The 19,257-nt window shown below is 34.4% G+C and overlaps 1 protein-coding gene across 1 annotated transcript; it reads right to left on the bottom strand.

The window, feature by feature from the left end:
• Positions 1-14,279: 14,279 nt before the first annotated feature.
• On the bottom strand, positions 14,280-14,980 carry LOC131047729 (uncharacterized). Its single transcript, XM_057981527.2, has one exon. The coding sequence runs from the start codon at positions 14,965-14,967 to the stop codon at positions 14,410-14,412; it is 558 nt and encodes a 185-aa protein (XP_057837510.1). The 5' UTR covers positions 14,968-14,980; the 3' UTR covers positions 14,280-14,409.
• Positions 14,981-19,257: the final 4,277 nt, after the last annotated feature.

Below are 19,257 nucleotides of genomic sequence, written 5' to 3'. Positions count from 1 at the left end.
GCCTATGAGCTAAATAGCTTTGATGGTAGTGTTCAAAAGACTGAATCAGCTTTTAAAGCTTTTGTTGTACCATTCAGAAAAGGAAAAGAAGCTAGCACTAGTGGTGAACCAAGATAGAGTAGAGAAATGGATGATGAGGAGATTCTGATACCATTTGAAGCTCTCCTTGCCAAGAAACTTCCTAAAGGAACCAACAAATATAGAGGTAAGCTTCCTTTGAAATGCTTTTCTTGTAACTGGATAGGACATATTGTTGTAAATTGTCCTAATGGTGACAACAAGGACAAACCAGAAAGGTTCAAGAAGTTCAAAGGAGGAAACAGGAGAAATTGTTTTGTGGCAGTTGATGAAGGTGTCACAGATGAGGAATCAGAGGATGAAGAAAATGAAGATATTGTGTTTGTTGCTGTCAAAGAAGATGTGTCAGACAAGAAGGCTCTTGTCTCTCGGTTTGATAATTCCAATGAGTGGATCATTGATAGTGGCTATTCTCACCATATGACTGGTGACCAGAGCAAGTTTCTATCCTTCGAGGAGTATGATGGTGGTGTGGTTTGCTTTGGCAATGATGCACCATGCATGGTCAAGGGTAGAGGGTCCATCTCTCTGAATGGAAAGAGTAGTGCTGACAATGTGTACTAGATTGATGGTCTCAGACATAAGCTTCTGAGTGTTTCCTAGCTGAATGACAGTGGCCTCACTCTGGAATTCAAGAATGGAGTTTGCAGAATCAAAGGAAAGAATGGTGAATTGGTGGCCATCAGTATGCAAACCAAAGGTAACCTATTTCATCTAAATACAAATATAAGTACATGTCTTATGGCTAAATTTGATGATAGTTGGATATGGCATAGGAGACTCTGCCATGTAAACTTTGATAGCATTGTGAAGGCTAGTAAGATCAAGGCAGTTAGAGGGTTGTCGGTGCTAAGAAAATTGGATAATACCTTGTGCAGAGAGTGTCAATTGGGGAAAATGTCTTTCTCAACCTTTAAAGGTTAATCTTTCACTGCTGACAACTTTCTTGATCTTGTGCATACTGATTTGTGTGGTCCTATGAAAACTAGAAGTGTGCAGGGTGATAGGTACTTCATGATTCTCACTGATGACTGCTCAAGAATGATGTTGGTCACATTCTTGAAAGACAAGTCTGAAGCCTTTGTAAAGTTCAAAGCTTTCAGAGCATTAGTGGAGAAGGAAAGCGGTAAAAGGATCAAGTGCCTGAGAACTGATCAAGGAGGGGAATTCACTTTTGGTGAATTCAACAAGTACTGTGAAGAACGTGGCATCAAGAGGCAACTGTCTGCCCCCTGGATTCCACATCAGAATGGCCTAGCATAGAGAAATAACCAGACTGTGGTTGAAGCAGCTAGAACCATGTTGATTCAAGGAAAGGTAGCTCACACCTTTTGGAGAGAAGCGGTGAGAACTACAGTCTATACAATGAACTGGGTACTCATCAAGAAAGGTAAGGATAAAACCCCTTATGAGTATTGGACCGGTAGGACACCTATGGTTAGCTACTTTAGAGTGCTTGGTAGAAAATGTCACTGTTAATGCTTGTCTCAGTCAAACTTAGCTTTACCGTTTGCACTCTGTTTCAAACCGATGTCACTGTTTGCCAGTCAGCTGAAGTGTCTGCTGTCAGATCGGTTTAGGACTATATTTTTGTTTGTACTGATTCACCCCCCCCTCTCAGTACCGGGCTAGTACTATCAGTTTATCATTGAGTTATCACAGTTTCAATGAGACATCTTCCTGGATTGTCTACAACTAGTGACAGGAGACAAATTGAGGTACATACATATTATTCCCATTTGGGTTTTCTGAATAGATGAAGTAATTTCCAAAGAGTAAATGATGCATTCTTTGTCTATTATATGGTTATGTTAAACATGAATTTATACAATAAAAGCGTGTTTGATCATGCCTGGGAAGTTGTTAACTAATATGGATGCATGTTCCTCCAATTTATGACTTTCACATACCTTAGGGTTGGTTCTTTCACTAGTGAGACTTTCATGCTCCCTACGTATCCTTCTGATAAGATTGTATTGATGGAACTAGCTCGTCAGATGATATTGTACATGAAGCCCAATCAAGTTCTCATAAAAAAGGTTTGAAATTTTCTCTTTCCATTGGTAGATACTCCATTACTTCCATTTTCAAAGCTAGAGCAATGGAAGAGGAAATGAGAAGTGTCACCATGACGTTCTTTAAAGCCAGGAAAGACTTCAATTACAAAGGAATGGTAAATAAGCTAAAGAAGGAAAATGTACATGTGCATCAAATTAAAGATGTTTGGACTGATTGTAGGTCTGAGCGTGATGTAAGGAAACTTGACTATTGTTGGCCGACCATTGAACATATTGAAAAATTTGGACTTGTCAATGTTCTTGATGATTTGGAGGAAGACAATGATATGTTTGATCCAAGTAATGAGAATAATAATGTTTCTTCTCCTCCTTTGCCTCTCATTCAATGGTTGCAAAAGGAATGTACTTCCATTAGGGAATGATTTCAAAGTATTCCTATGAATAATAATATTTGGTTATCTTTGAATGGTTTTCCCATGAAAACTTTATCTTTTGGTTCTGATGATGACACTGCTAGCCCAATATGAAGAAGATCAGAGATTAGAACTAAGAAGAAGTAGGACCCTGCCACTCTAGCAAAGGCTTCTAAGTTGAAGTTCATAGTTGGGTATAATAAAATAAAAGATCAAGGAGAATCGTCAAGTTATAATGTTCAAGAGATATCAGAGTTAGAAGTACCAAATGAACAAGAGGAGGGTAAGCATCCTAATGAAGAGTTAATTTCTGGTCAAGAGGGTGATCAAGAACAAAATGAACTTGATTGAGAAGAAATGTTACGAGCAGATGAATCCTTACTTCAGGTATCTTCTCCTTTGTCTATGTTACAAGTTCCCATTTCTACTTCTGAGCTTGAGCCTCCAGTGCTCACATGTATTTACCCTTCGAGTGTTATCCATGTATCTTCCACTAGTGCTAGTGAGTCCTCTTTATACATGCCACATGACAATATTGAGAATTTATTTTCTGAGTTTCCCTGGTTGTCTGAAGTGTCTGCAACTATGATGGATGATATTGGTAAATTCATGAGTGAAGTAGTCCCTAGATCCAATGATTCATCCCTTGAGAATCCTCCCCATGTCATTACCATGACCTCTCCTATAGTAACCACCACCGTTTAGGATTCTATCAATCTCTATCTGGATGTAGTAGCAGGTGGGAATGATGATTTGACTTGACCACCTTGGTTGTTGTCTAATGCGCCAAAGAGAAAGAAGCAGATTGTCTCTCCTGAAGATTTTAATTTGAGCCAACTTATTCCTATCAAACCCAAGACTGTCATTCAAAGGATTGAATTGGGAAAACAAACTCATGATTATTCTTTAGGTGATGCCATATCAACTTTGGAAGCTCTTGTTAAAGGTATGATGAAGATAAGGACAAGGAGGATCAAATCAAAGAATGAATTGAACAACTCACCTCATTTCTCACTAAAGTGTCCAAATCTTCAGAAACTATTGATTCACTGGCTTCATCCTTGGATGAACAGGTTCTTAAAAGGGTTGAGCAAGAAATGTCAGGAAGAAAAGTTGTGGGAGAATGGATGGGTCGAATGCTGAGTCAAGGCACACGACTCATAAGTTCAAATTGTACTATTTTCAACAATCTTTATGTAGTGAAGATAGAACTAGATATCACCATAGAGGTCTTCTCTCAGGAGCTTGAAATTCAAGAAAAGGATTTTGAAGCTTGGTTGAAGTTTGAATATTATGATCTTGATGACCTCATCCAAATTAGTGTCATTCCTTCACGATGCATGTACATTGAGCAACGAGAGGCCTTGGAACACCAAATGAATATTCTTGAGCATCTAGTCAAGGATATGAGGAAAGCCCTAAAAGAATGTGTGGATAAGAAGAAAGAGATTGCAACCCAAATCTCTGAGATTTCATCTGCATTTCTTGATGAAAAAGAGAAGTTACTTGAAGAAGATGTAATTATGAAAGAATTTAGCTTGCTCGTGACTACTGAGGTTGATAGGGAGGATTTCTCTTTATCTTCAATTGATAAATTGGTTGATCTCTAGTTCATTTTGGATTTTCTGGATACTATTTTGAGGAAGCACAAAAAGTGTTGCACCGACTTGGAATATTCCATCATCAGGGTCAAAGTCATTACAAGAAATCCCCAGGGACCTAATGGAAGTCAAATAAAGAATTATTTTTGGAAATTTGAGGAGTTCCAGAAGTGAGATTCAACTTAAGAGAAGGGTATGTGTAGGATCATGGTGTGCCAAAATAAGCCCTTAAGTGGCAATGAAATTTCAAAAAATCAGAGTTATGCAACTTGACATGAAATATTGAATAAGTTATGAACATTATTTTTAAAATATGTAAGAAGAGAATCTATAGAAAACTGAATGTAGTTTCTAAGCTACTAGTTATTTTTTGAGAAAAAAAAAATCCTATTTGATGAAAATTTCAAATTTCAATGCAATGGTACAAAAATTTCAGGAAAAAGATAAGAAGTAGGTGTATGTCTGACCACCCTAATCACAATCAAATCATAATATTTTTTTATAAGATTTATAATATAAGTATTAGAATCATGTCTAGATGTGACACATATTTTTTTATAATTTTTTATCAAGGAAATAATTATTTATTTTTTACTACAGCTTTTCAGAAACTCCTACGTCTGACCACCTTAACTTGGTCGAAACCTTCTAAAATTTATTTTTTTTATAATTTTTCCCTATAGTAGACGAATCATAGGATTTGACGCATGTTTAATATTCAAAAAATGTTATACGGTTTGAAAGTTATAAGTGTTTTTCAATCAGTCTATTAATCAAGACTTTTGTCAGAATTCAATTAGAAAGAAATAATAATAATTTATTAAAGTCTAAATAAGACAAGCCTTATATTATTGGAAAGTTGAGAACATCCTTAAAAAACCCTTTTCATTTTATCAATTTTGGCTATAAAAAAGTCATCACCCACCAATGTAAAGTCTGGAAAATCAACGAATACTGAAAAACACGTTTTTTCAGTTGACTTTCGAGGCTTGTCACTTTCAGACCAAATCCCAAAGCAAACCCAAACGAAAAGATGGAGGAAAAAATATATGATTTAAAATCGGATATCCGTTAAAATCGGATACCCATTTTTGAAAAAAAATATATATATATTTTAGTAAATTGGGCATAACTTTTGCATTTTATATCAAAATTTTGATTTTTTATAGGCGTTGGAAAGGTAATTAAGAGCTCTCTTATATGGAATAGGTAGATTTAAATTTATTTTTTTTAATAAATTTTTATAATTCATTTAAATTCATCCTTCATTTTTAAAACATAAAAAACTCATGACTTTTTCATATGATTTCCCTATTGTATGAATTTTTGTAACAATCATCTCAAAATAAACTAAATAAGTAATTAATTAATATTAGAAAAATTTTGAATTTTATTGAGTTCGATAAATTTGGTAAACCATGTTATCTATGTTTGTTCCTTTCTCCACCTCTCTCTCCTAAACCTATCACTCCACTTGTTTGTTTCTTCCACCCTTGCTTTTGTCCATATTTATACATCTCTCTCTAGACCTATATCTCTAACTATCATTGAATACCTCATTCATTCTCTCAAGCTCTATAAGGTGCTTATATTTCTACCTCTTCATAATTTCATCCTCTATGTCACTCTCTCTTCTCTAAGATCTAGACTAGTCTCTCTGCATTTCCTTCTCATCTCTAGCAACAAAATTCAGAGGGGACAAGGAGAGGCATAGGGAAGTATCAAAAAAAGGAGAGGGGGAGAGAGGTGAGAAGGAGATATTAATTGGGGGAAGAGAGAGTGTGAAAGAGAGAGGTAGAGGTAATTAGGTGGAAGGCAAAGAGAGAGAGGGAGGGGGTGATTGGGGTGAAGAGAGAATGAGAAGGAGAGTTTGAGATTATTAGGGGGTAGGAGGAGAGGGGGAGAGGGGAAAGTATCAACAAAGAGAGAAGAGAGATGGGGAAAGAGGTTAAGAGAGACATATAGAGTAATTAGGGGGTGGGGAGAGGGGGAGAGGGAAGTATCTATAAACCTATAGGAGGAGAGAGGTGATTGACGGTAATTGATGGAAAGAAATAATGTGAGAGAGAGTTGGGTGTAATTATCGGATAAGAAGAGAGGGAGAAGAGTAATTATCAATAAAAGGAGAGAGGGAGAGATGTGGAGAGAGGTGAAGAGAGTGATAGAGAGAGGATAATTAGGGGGAGTAGAGGGGAAGAGGGAAGTATTAACAAAGAGATGGACTAGAGAGAGGGTAACCAGGGGGCTCTCTCCCCATATCTCCCCCCTCTTCCTTTGTTGATACTCCCTCCCTCTCTCTCTCCCCCTCCCCTTCCCCTAATTACCTTCTCTCTAGACCTCTCTCTTTGAACCTCTCTCCTCATCTCGCCCTCTCTCCCTTTGTTGATACTTTCCCATCCCCCTTCTCCTCCCAACCCCTAATTACCCCCAACTCTCTCTAATTATCTCTTCCCCAAATGCCATCTCTCTGTCATACCTATCCTCACCTCTAACTTTACCATATGACCCCTTAGGTGTCGTTAGGGGTCATATTGTGTCCTAATGAGTCATATGGTGTCCTGTTAACCCTTAGGACACCATATGATGTTGTTAGGGGTCATATGGTGTGCTAAGGGGTCATATTGTGTCTTAAAGGGTCATATGGTGTCCTATGACCTCTTAGGATACCATATGACTCCTTAAAACACTATATGATGTTGTAATGGGTTGTATGGTGTCCTAAAGGGTCATATGGTATCCTATGACACCTTAGGACACCATATGGTGTCGTTAGGGTTCGTATGGTGTGCTAAGGGGTCATAAGATATCATATCACCACTAAGGACACCATATGACCCCTAAGGTATTGTTAGGGGTCATATTGTGTGCTAAGGGGTCATATGGTGTCCTATGACTCCTTAGGACACCATATGGTGTCATCATGGATCGTATGGTGTCCTAAGGGGGCATATGGTGTCCTATGACCCCTTAGGACACCATATGACCCCTTAGGACACCAGATGACCCCTTAGGAAAACATATGATCCCTTAGGTGTTGTTTGGGGCTATATTGTGTCCTAACGGGTCGTATGGTGTCCTATGGCCCCTTAAGACACCATATGGTGTCGTTAGGGGTTGTATGGTGTGCTAAGGGGTCATATTGTGCCTTAAGGGGTCATAGGACGTCATATGACCACTTAGGACACCATATGACCATTAGGTGTCATTAGGGGTTATATTTTGTCCTAAGGGTTCATATGGTGTCCTATGATTTAAAATCGGATATCTGTTTTTGAAAAAAATAAAAAAATATATTTTAGTAAATTGGGCATAAGTTTTGCGTTTTATATCAAAATTTTGATTTTTTATAGGCGTTGGAAAGGTAATTAAGAGCTCTCTTATATGGAATAGGTAGATTTAATTTTTATTTTTTTTTAAATATTTATAATTCATTTAAATTCATCCTTCATTTTTAAAACATTAAAAACTCATGACTTTTTCATATGATTTCCCTATTGTATGATTTTTTGTAACAATCATCTCAAAATAAACTAAATAAGTAATTAATTAATAATAGAAAATTTATGAATTTTATTGAGTTTGATAAATTTTGATAAACCATGTTATCTATGTTTGTTCCTTTCTCCACCTCTCTCTCCTAAACCTATCACTCCACCTGTTTGTTTCTTCCACCCTCGCTTTTGTCCATATTTATACATCTCTCTAGACCTATATCTCTAACTATCATTGAATACCTCATTCATTCTCTCAAGCACTACAAGGTGCTTATATTTCTGCCTCTTCATAATTTCATCCTCTATGTCACTCTCTCTTCCCTAAAATCTAGACTAGTCTCTCTACATTTCCTTCTCATCTCTAGCAACAAAATTCAGAGGGGACAAGGAGAGGCATAGGGAAGTATCAAAAAAAGGAGAGGGGGAGAGAGGTGAGAAAGAGATATTAATTGGGGGGCAGAGAGAGTGTGAAAGAGAGATCTAGAGTTAATTAGGTGGAAGGAGAAGAGAGAGAGGGAGGGGGTGATTGGGGTGAAGAGAGAATGAGAAGGAGAGTTTGAGATTATTAGGGGGTAGGAGGAGAGGGGGAGAGGGTAAAGTATCAACAAAGAGAGAAGAGAGATGGGGACAGAGGTTAAGAGAGACATATAGAGTAATTAGGGGGTGGGGAGAGGGGGAGAGGGAAGTATCTATAAACCCATAGGAGGAGAGAGGTGATTGACAGTAATTGAGGGAAAGAAATAATGTGAGAGAGAGTTGGGTGTAATTATTGGATAAGAAGAGAGGGAAAAGAGTTATTATCAATAAAAGGAGAGAGGGAGAGATGTGGAGAGGGGAAGAGAGTGAAAGAGAGAGGATAATTAGGGGGAGTAGAGGGGAAGAGGGAAGTATTAACAAAGATGAGCTTGGCATTCAAACTTTATTTTGAGTTCAATATTTTATGTGGTATGAATGTTCTTATGTCATTGGTGTCATATGTTCTTGAATGGTTAAAGTTGGTTATAGTTATTGGTGTTAAATATTGAGGATCTTTTGAGTGTTTACAAGTAATCTTTTCAAAGTTACTTTGAAAATTCAAAAATTTGAAATTAGCTGATAAGAAATTGCTTTATGTCTTTGAGCTTATACAAGTCATCTCCAAAAGTTGTATTTAAAGGATATAAAGTAGAGTCTTTGTGCTATACAAACTATCTGACTAGAGTAAACTATCTTTTAATATATTTGTGAGTCTTTGAGATTACAATATATTTGGTTTATAGTGTTTGATAGGAATCTTAGTATACGAAAAGATTCTTTAAGTTCTTAAGTGTGCAAATTCTCGTCCCTAGGTAATTTTCAGAAAAGAGAAGTACTGAAAGACTTTGTTCTTTCACGGATACTTTACTTTCCGAATTAGTTAGTATAATATTACTGCAAGTTTTCAAAGTTATTTAAGTTAAGGGAAAGTCTATTCTTGAAAGAGAATTGCATATATCTGGTTTTGATAGAAGAGAGTCAAGTTGTTATTGTACCCTAGATTAGTGTAAAGTTAGCAGGTAGGAAAAATAGAAAATATTTGCAGTAGCAAGGGGGAACCTTCCCTTATAATTAAGAGGAATTATATCTTGCCTTCTAAGAGATCATTCCGTATACTTTTGTGAAACACATATTTTGTGAACATTCATCAGTTTACAAAATTTTCACCCCACATATCTAGAAACAAAGATTTACGTCAGCTTCCATTGTGATGGTAATCTTTAGAAATCTATCTGCAAATAAAATTATGTTTAGCTTCTTCTTCCTAGCAACCTCACTTTGATACCATGTAAAAATTTGCAGCTAAACCTGTAAAATAGAGTCTAGATCTAGCTGGAAAATTAAAGCAAAACTTGCATATTGATATTTAAAGGAAAAAAAATAGAATGAATGCAATTAAATCGTTTACACTACAAAATATGTATGAATTGAAAATGATTTATAGATCAAAAGAGTAAAAATTATGCATGAGATGCATGAAATTTATGAAGAGAAACTGAAGAGATGTAGAGAAAACTCCTTGGTTAGTCTTACATGCACAAATGCACATGCACCATCACTTGTCCACAAATTATGGTGCAAGATAAAATGTTAACTGCACTAACACAATCCTTTCCCAAAATAACTATAGATTTGGTTGTATCACACAAGCTATGTTCAGCCATTACATCCTTCTTGTTGCATTGGTCATCACACATACCAACACCTCACCCTTCCTCTCCCCACTTGTCGCCATATAATCTTTGTTCAATTCAGCCATCACCCTTCATAAATTCTTAACTCACTTTGCATAACTTTGTCATGTCCAATTGAGTATCATAGACTTGACCTAGTTTGATTTGGGATAAGTGAAACCTCAGTAGACATCCCATTCACCATCATGCCCTAGTTGGCCCCACTGTCCATCTCGACAATGTTCTTCACTAAAAAATCAACCTCTTGATTCCCTTCGTGGTAAATATGAGTTATTTTGGACTCATCAAAACAACTAATAATTTCTAATAGGTTTCAATCATTTTTTTAATCTCCAATTTGGTATGCTATTCTTTCTAATTACATTGATCGTTATAAGTGAGTCTCCTTCTAGGTGTATTTTCTTTGCTCTCACTTCCAGCCCATTTTGAAGTCCAAGCAATGCCACTCTAAATTTCGTATCATTGTTCATTGTGATCCCAAATACTTTAATTTTTTATTGATAATCATTCTATTATTATTTTTGATAATAAATCTAGCTCTACTTGATTCCAAATTTTCTCTTGTTGCTCCATCAAAATTTACCTTAATCCACCCTTTTTTAGGCTATCTCCATTTCACATTCTCTCTCAGGTTAAGGAGAAGATTAACCTTTTGTGCCCCATGTGCCCCATTAATGGGATTAAAGCAAATACATTGTTAAATTAGAAGAGTAAAATGCATTTATGTAAGTTCTTATAACTAATGATTATTTTATATTTTCCTACCAACACAGTGCTTATCTTAAAAGTCTTTTACCAACTCCCACTATTCTACAAGAAAGTAAATATTACCATAAAACAATAATTAGATAATTAATTTTTACCAAGACTAAACAATTGTATTTATCTATGATTGTTGATGTGCTATACATATAAAAGTGTTCCAGTCATAACCTTGACTAGTGATCTAATATAAGCTAACCGTATTTACTATGCATTACTCTATATTTTATGTTTTGATCATATTCAAAGGCATATTTAAAATTATAATCTTTGTTTCCATTGAACCATTCATTTGATAAGAATACTAAAAATGTAATTGTTTTTTATCAGCCGATAGGCTTTATTTGGTGAGAAATCCCATTGGAATTATCTAGTGTCTTACATCGGGATTGTTTGCGTTGTCGAGAAAACCTTTCCTAAAGCTAGCCAAAAATGATGGACTCATTTGTTGAGGCAAGGGCAGAGGTGGTGTGGTTGAAGGTGGCCAACGCAGGTGCCATGGCTCTTTCCCCACCATAACCAAACCCTTTTCCGGCCTGTGTCGATGACATTTTCTGTATTTTTCTGGGCTACCTCCACAATTCGACCATTCTACAAAGGCAATATGGGCTTTACATGAATGGAAAAAAGGACATACAGGTAATTGCATGACAGGAGTCCTTATCTATCTGACCAGGTGCTCAATGATTTAAATGATACTTTTCGCCTTTCTTCTCTACAACACTTCCACCCACACCACCTTTGTCATAGCTGCGAGTTCTTTTCTTTTGGTTTGTTTGTTAGTTAGTGTTTATAATTGGGGAAAATTTTCACTCTCACCATTGAATGACTTTAGAAAAGGGGTTAAGTTAATTGTGTATTTTGCAAGATAAAGAGGGCAATGTAGCTTTGCATTAGGGAAGTGCCTCAGAGGGGTCGCTGGTTTTTTTAGGTTATCCTTTCTTCCATTCCAACTTGGTGAACTACAAATTTTTATCTTTTCCCTTTAGACAAAGGGATTTGTGAGTCAATTGCATGAAAACGTAAGAAAAATCGTGATAAGGATCTATGTAGGACCCACATCAAGATGGAACATTGGCGTGCTCGACAAGCAAATAGCGTCACAATGATAGACGTATGTGAAATCGTAATGGAGAGTGGAGAGCAGAGGAATCTGAGAAACATCCCCAACAAGTCTGAGGATGCACGTGAATGTTGAGCAAGTCAAAAGTGAATTGAAAATATCAGTCAAAAGCACATTTCCTCTCTCACTTGGGCTCCATAACACTTTTTTCTGCTTTACTTTTTAAGGTCTCTACATTTGAGTCACGCATGATGCAACTTCTTCTTTCCTTAAAATTCTCTTTCGATGCGGGGACTCAAAAAACCATCCTAATATGGTTTTATAATGGAGAGTGGTATTAATGTAAAGTTAATTATCAATATAAGGTTTTGAATGATTCTAGGAGATCAATTTTAGTCAATGTAAAGTATTTACATTATAAGGAATGAGGTCAAGATCATGTTTCTAACAGTTTTGGCAAAAATGGATACCCCTCGATCTTTAGTTCATAAGGGAAGAAGTTTAATCTTAAGGCTCGTGTTGCCATATCAAGTATTTAAATGATTCTAGAGGTTTGATGTAAAACCCACCAATATGTTTGAAGCATCCTTGATAGTCTCCAATCTTGTAATTTTTTTCATTTGCATTGCTTAATTTATAAAGTTTAATATGTCTATGGCTATTGATTATCATGTGGAATCCCATGCATATAATACTTGACAAAACAAACAAGTTAATTTTATTCCAATTTCCTTTCCTCTGTCATCTCCTATTCTTCCATGGACACCTTGTCTTCTTGCAAAGAACACCAAAGAGGATGATCTTATTTAGCACCTTTAGGTTAGTCAGGCTAACATCTCCCTTTGGGATTTCAAACAAACTTCACCTTGTTATCATAGTGTCCTTTAGGAGGCCTGATAGAAAATGTCTAGTTCATATTCTACGCCTCTTGAGGAGGCTACTCTTCTTAATTGCATCCATATAAATACATCAAATATCACTTTTCTCTACTATGAACTTCCTTTTATTAAGTTTAGAGATAAAATGACCCTCTTATGATCATTGTTCGTATTAACTCAATTAAAATTAAATGAGCTTATTGATAATAATTGTAATCTAAACATCTACAATTTGGACTTCCTTAATTATATAAATGTTGGTACTTCTATTTTTCTATTGGATCTTTCTATTATTGAATTAGGTCTTATTACATTATGCAATATGGTTTATTTCACATTGAGATTCTTTCTTGCAACCTTCTTTTAGCTAGGTCCTAGATTCATGCCATGTGAGCAATTCCATCTATAACAATGATAGTTAATTAAATTTTATCATAATGGTAGAACATTAACAATAAAAGTCGATCTTGATATCTTACAATATTATCAATAAGATGAAACGAGTCATGGAAATATTTCTCTTACATCTTATTCTCTTCATAATTTCATATCTTCTTCACCAAAACCACATACACCATTATCATCCTCTATTGATGATGTTGTACATATCTTTTTTCATTAAAGCTTGTGATATTTACATTGTGGTTGAGAGAATTTTTTTTATTTGTATAGCAACTACAATATTCCAATGATTACAATATTTTCATTTTTATTTTGTTGCTATCTAAAGAAAGGATTTGATTGGAAAGTTAGTTGTTGTCCAATAAATTCTAGATGTACTTCAAGGATGCTTGAGCATTAGCATCACATTTTTTTACCTTTTTTAACTATTGGTACTATACACTGATGGATATAAATATGTAATATCCTTACTTGGTAATAGGAATCACCAATACAACTTAAAAATCATCATTCAAATATGCATAGATTAATATAAGTTGGATTCTCTCAATTTCTAAAACTTGTCCCTATTTCGTTCATTCCACATTTAAAACAATTACATTATTAGAAGAATAAAGTGCACTAATAAAAAATTATATATATAGAAATTACCCTCTATTTTGTGAAAACCATCATAACTATCTTAAATATATTTTGCGAACTCTTATAATTCTACAATAAAATAAATGTTCCTATAAAATTATTATCATTGAATTAAGTTTGTAGTAATTAAATAAATTATTTTTACTACATCAATACAATTGTATATGTTGATGTGCTATGCAAAAAGATTAACTTCGACTATTGATCTATAGTATAATCAAACCACATTTACTGCACCACTTGCCAAACACCTTATTTTAAAATTATATGAACCATTCATTTGCCAACAAAACTGAAATGCGAATTTTCTATGTTATGGCATTATCATCTAATCATACAAAATGAATATATTTTATATCTCAAACATAATTTTTCATGGCAATTCATTTCCTTGAAATTTGTACATAGAATTTCATTCTCTATCTGAAGCACTGTGGTTGAATTTTCATGAGAAACAAATTTCACTACTTCATCAATGTCACATGAAGATTGACTTCAAGACATCCAACATCCTACCAAGAATACATTTTTAATATATGAGCGAAAAAATATCGAATCAGAGCCTAATGCACTCAGGATAAGGAATATCTGCAGAGAATTGGAGCATGCACCATAATGCCTTAATTGGGCTGAACCCTCTCAAAATTTTCATTTTTCCTTGTACACTTGGACGAAACTATTGTCCTTTCTTCTGTCATCGTCTGCTCGGAGGGTACTCTGTTCATCTCTGTCTCATCCAAAGCTATTCACATATTTGCCATGGCCGAAACTCGGAAGACATCAGAATTCATTTTTGCTGCATATGCGAGGAAATTCCCGAGAAGAAGTTCTGGAATGCAGATAATGAGTCAATAAGCGAAGGTCTCGGGTATTGGGGCAAGTTTAGTTGTCCATGACTGCTTATGCTTGTTGCGGACGAACTTAATCCCTCTCGATGTTGTGCGCTTCGACTCCACGACCGAAATTATAAATTCATTAAAATGATAAGAATCTGATTTCTGAATTTGGCGTTCATCCATTTCCTGCTCCACCACTTTAGGACCTCGGCGTTTTTTGCGACTGTTGTGCTTGTTCTGTTTTGATTGCAAGGCCGCAGCTGCTTTTAAGACCATGGCAGCCATCTCAGAAGGCAGTAAAGGGTATTTCAATTTTGTGAGTGGAAGGAGAAAATAGAGGCGATCCAGCTGCAATTCGTGGTGTGCAGGAAGAGGGGCTAAACACTCGTTAAAATTGATGGAGTCAGAGAGGCAGAAGAAGGCTTCCCTTCCCCTTTCGTTTAAAACTTGAGCTAGCTTCACTGGATGTTCATATTCTCGAAGCGCACCATCGTCCAGTATTGACTTTGCAGTCGGACGAGTTTTGGGGGAAGAAGAAGAAGAAGAAGAAGAAGAAAGAGCAATGCCCATTTCTTTTGGAATTCTGAAATGGAGCAACCACCTTGCAGAAGCCCAAGCGGAGCAAATCGTCTTGGTTAAGATAGCGAGGCAATAGAGTCGATGGACGCCAACTTCATAAACCGCATTTCAATCGTCTTTGTTAAAATCTCGAATTTTTTCAGTCGTCGTCGATGCACTTTACGTCGACCCTGGTGGAGAGCAACACTTTCGCCAATACCCGAGCACTTTGCTTATTGACTCACCCATTTTCTGCTACTCGCCAATTTCCTTAGATATCGAAGAAATCTTGAGTAAAATGGACACTGAAATCCTCTGGCTCAGATAGACATGGTCAAACGAAGCTCACAGCAAACGATCGGAAAGCAATAGAAAGCAGTTTCCTAATGTACAAGCATAAATCATTCTTTTTTATTTATTATGGATTTAGATAAATTATTGTAACTTGTATGCATAGCTCAAATTCTTTGTAGATACTTCTTATATTGAGTGCATCAAATTCCAAAATCGGCAATCTTGTAAATGGTAAATCTTATGGAGTTGTAACTTTGAAAATAAGAATGAAAAATGATAAAGAAAGTCTAGCAACTGTAAAATTTATTTGCAGAATTGGGGAACAAGGCATTTGAAAGTCAAAGCGTGTTTTATTGCTTGCTATATAAAAAGCATAATTATATGATTCCTCGTGGAAGGGTCTCTGAACAGGCAAACAGGCTACAGATTCAAGATTATTTTAAGAGAATCCATTCTATTCATTCACATGTATTACTGTCTAAAACTGGGACAACATTTTCAAATAAATAATTAGGTCAATACGTTTTACTATTTCTTTACACTAGATGAATAAGTCTTTTAAATATACACGCTGTCAAAACAGGGCGAAAAAATGAACAAACATAGACCAACAACAGCAAACAGGGTATAATAGAGCACAAAATAGAGGGAAATATCTGAAGAAGATAATTATATATTGATCGAGCTTTTATCACATTCAATTTAATGATGGAAATATTATGAAAATCTATTCGATAGTTATTTTTGTATTTATTAGTGTTATTTTGATTTATTAGATTGATCGATATCAAGAAAGTTTATTGATCTTAATCTTTCTTATAAAAGGTCCCAAATATCACATAGAACTACTTGACTTTTTTTTTTTGGTAGGGAATGAAGGTCTCCCTCTTCTCAAAGATTTGATCAATTACCTTATGTATCTCTATTTAAATTAAGTTTCACTCACTAGCCCATATTTTTCTAGTGTGTGTGTGTGATGTTACTTTTGAGATAACAACTTATTTCATATCAATTCTTGTGTAACATATGTTTATTTGTATTTTTAGTTAATTCATGTTAGTAAGTTTATCATTTTGAGCTCCCTTATGTTACACTAATATGCATTCTCTTAACCAGGAGAACCTATAGAAGAATATCTATAGTTTTGTTGAAACTAAGATGATCAAAAGGGAATTCATTAAATTAATCTTGTCCAATGATTTTATAAAGTTATCTTAGATGTTGGATGATAGATCTTTTTTTGTATAGCAACTATGATATCCTCATGATTACATTATTTTTATTATTATTTTGTATCTAGCTGAAGAAGGTATTTGTTGTGAAAGTTAGTTATTGGTCAACAAATTGTACATGTAGTTCAAGGATGCAAGCATTAGCTACCACTTTCTTTTACTTTATTTACTATTGATAATATATGTTGATGGACATAAATATCTCTATGTCTTAATTTGCAAGGTTGTTGAAGAAAGAATAATTTTCCTTTCAAATAGGATGAAAACATCTCTGTTATGACTTAAGAATTATCATTGAAATACATATAGACTTATATAACTTGGAATCACCCAATTTCTAAGAATTATCTCCATTAATTATGATTCATCCAACACTTAGAACAACTACATTATTTTACTACATTATTAAAATAACAAAATACATTTATAAAATTTTTTATATCTGAAAAATACTATCTATTTTTCTGAAACCATCATAACTATCTTAAATCCCTTTTTCTAACTCTTACAATTCTAAAATAAAATAAATATTCATCTCATGCAAAATAATTATTATAATCACAATTTCAACTATTTATATAATATAATCTAACCACATTTACTACTTGAAATAAAATGTTGTGATCATGTTGAAAGACACTACTTCCCAAACACCCTACTAAGATTGAATTGGAGCCTAATCTGCAGAGAACTGGAGCCCGAAACCACTCGACATTTTCATTTGTCCTTTCTTCTCTCATCATCTGCTTGGAAGGTACTCTGTTCATCTCTGTCTCATCCAAATCTTTTCACATATTTGCCATGGCCTAATCTCAGAGGACATCAACATCCATTTTTGCTTGGAATGCGGGGAAATTTCCAAGGAGAAGTTTTGGAACGAAGATAATGAGTCAATAAGCGAAGGCCTCGGGTATTGGGGCAAGTTTGGTTGTCCATGACTAATTATGCTCGTTGCGGTTGAACTTCATTCCTGTCGATGTTGTGATCTTCGAATCATCAAACTTAAAACTTGCATAAATGATGTATATAATTTTTGAGTTGAGATGATAACTCTTTAAGAATTTTCACAAATATTTTCAATGAAAGATTATTCAAATCTATACTACTTTATGATAATTACTATCAATTTTTCTTTCATGTATAAATTAAAAACATTGATGAAAAATAAAGGAAACTTCTTTTTACACTACTCTAACATGATTTACCAAGTATCACATTAAATCTTTTTGAGAATGGAATCACATGACATAATATTAGTAGTTCTTTGCAACCACTCTCAAATGTAGCATAATTCAAGCAAAGGTTTCAATCAGAATTTTATTAGTCATTCTTAATGTGAGTCCAAAATGTTATATATTCATGATGCTTAAAGTGACTAATAAATAAAATAACTTATGTACATGTGTTGAATTGTTATACGTTATCAATGAGAAATTCAGTACGTGAAGTGCTTATAAGACTACTAGTGATATATAATGGATCATACTAGTTATTTCATGGAATCTCTTCATCAAAAAAATGTAACCGATGGGGTAGCATGACAAAAAGATATATCTCAAGAGTGTGTCATACTCACAAAAGTATTCGTGTCACTTATGAAATTTTTGTCAATGCATGTATAGTACAAAGGACATTTAATGGGATGCATTAATATTATATTTGAATGACTTGTAAATAGACTAGCTTAAATATTCAAATTTTGGTTAGGGAAGCAACTTAAAAATTGTCCCTATTAGTAACACCCTTAATATGATTCATAGTAGTATAGATAAAATTTCACATTGATTTCAATTCCGAAAGTAGCATAATGGTTGAGCTATAGGCCCTCTTCAAAAAATATGAAATTAAGAACATCCATAATTGTAAAATTTGTCATAACTATAAATTATACATAAGTAGTTTTCCTGAAACTTTGAGAGGCTCTACCAATTTCTACTCACTTGTAATTATATAGAAGAAAAAAATATGTACACATATAATATGAAAGTCAAAAGTGCAATATACAAATGATGTGTCTATTGTGAATCTTGAACCTACTCCCTCCATGCTCTCATTGTTAAAGTGGAAGGTAATCAAATTTTTATATTGAAATAATATCTTTCCTCCCCAACCATTAGTGTACAAAATTATTTGTAATATAGTGTTGATCATGATCGTCCATTATACTGTCATCAAAACCTGTACATTACATACTTTAGTTAAAAATTAATTTATAAATTTAATCTTCAAACTTGTTAGAAAATATTTTCATAATTTTTTACCTTCTACAATTTACATTGCGTCTGTTGTTTTTGTTGTCTAGTTAAGATCAATACGAATTGGTAAGCTATGTTTTCCACTATTTTGTTGATCATCTAAAATAACAATCACATGTATATTCAATAAATCAACATAGAAAAATTGTTAAGTGTAAGATTGCAATATACAGTTAATGTAAATAATATAGACATTCTTAATTACCTAGAATGATTTGTTGAAATGTTTGATTCAGAAAAGCATTGATATCTAATGATGGTTGAGTTGCACAAAATGTACTTGCTAATTTTGGAATTAACTATAGCAAAGTGGTTAGAAATAAAAACTTAAGTAGCAATTTTACAATTAATGAATCAACACATTTAATGGTTTGAAAATTACCATCTATAGTTTGCATGTCATCTAATACTAATTGGTTCAAATCAATATACAAGGGAAACCGACGTCGTCGAGTATTATCTTGATCATCCAAATCTACAATCATATATTCTTTACATATGAAATGATAGGAAGAAATATA

The sequence above is a fragment of the Cryptomeria japonica genome, chromosome 4, assembly GCF_030272615.1.
Source record: "Cryptomeria japonica chromosome 4, Sugi_1.0, whole genome shotgun sequence".
NCBI lineage: Eukaryota > Viridiplantae > Streptophyta > Pinopsida > Cupressales > Cupressaceae > Cryptomeria > Cryptomeria japonica.
Note: the sequence above shows the minus strand (reverse complement) of the source record. Positions and strands in the feature narration are given on the sequence as shown.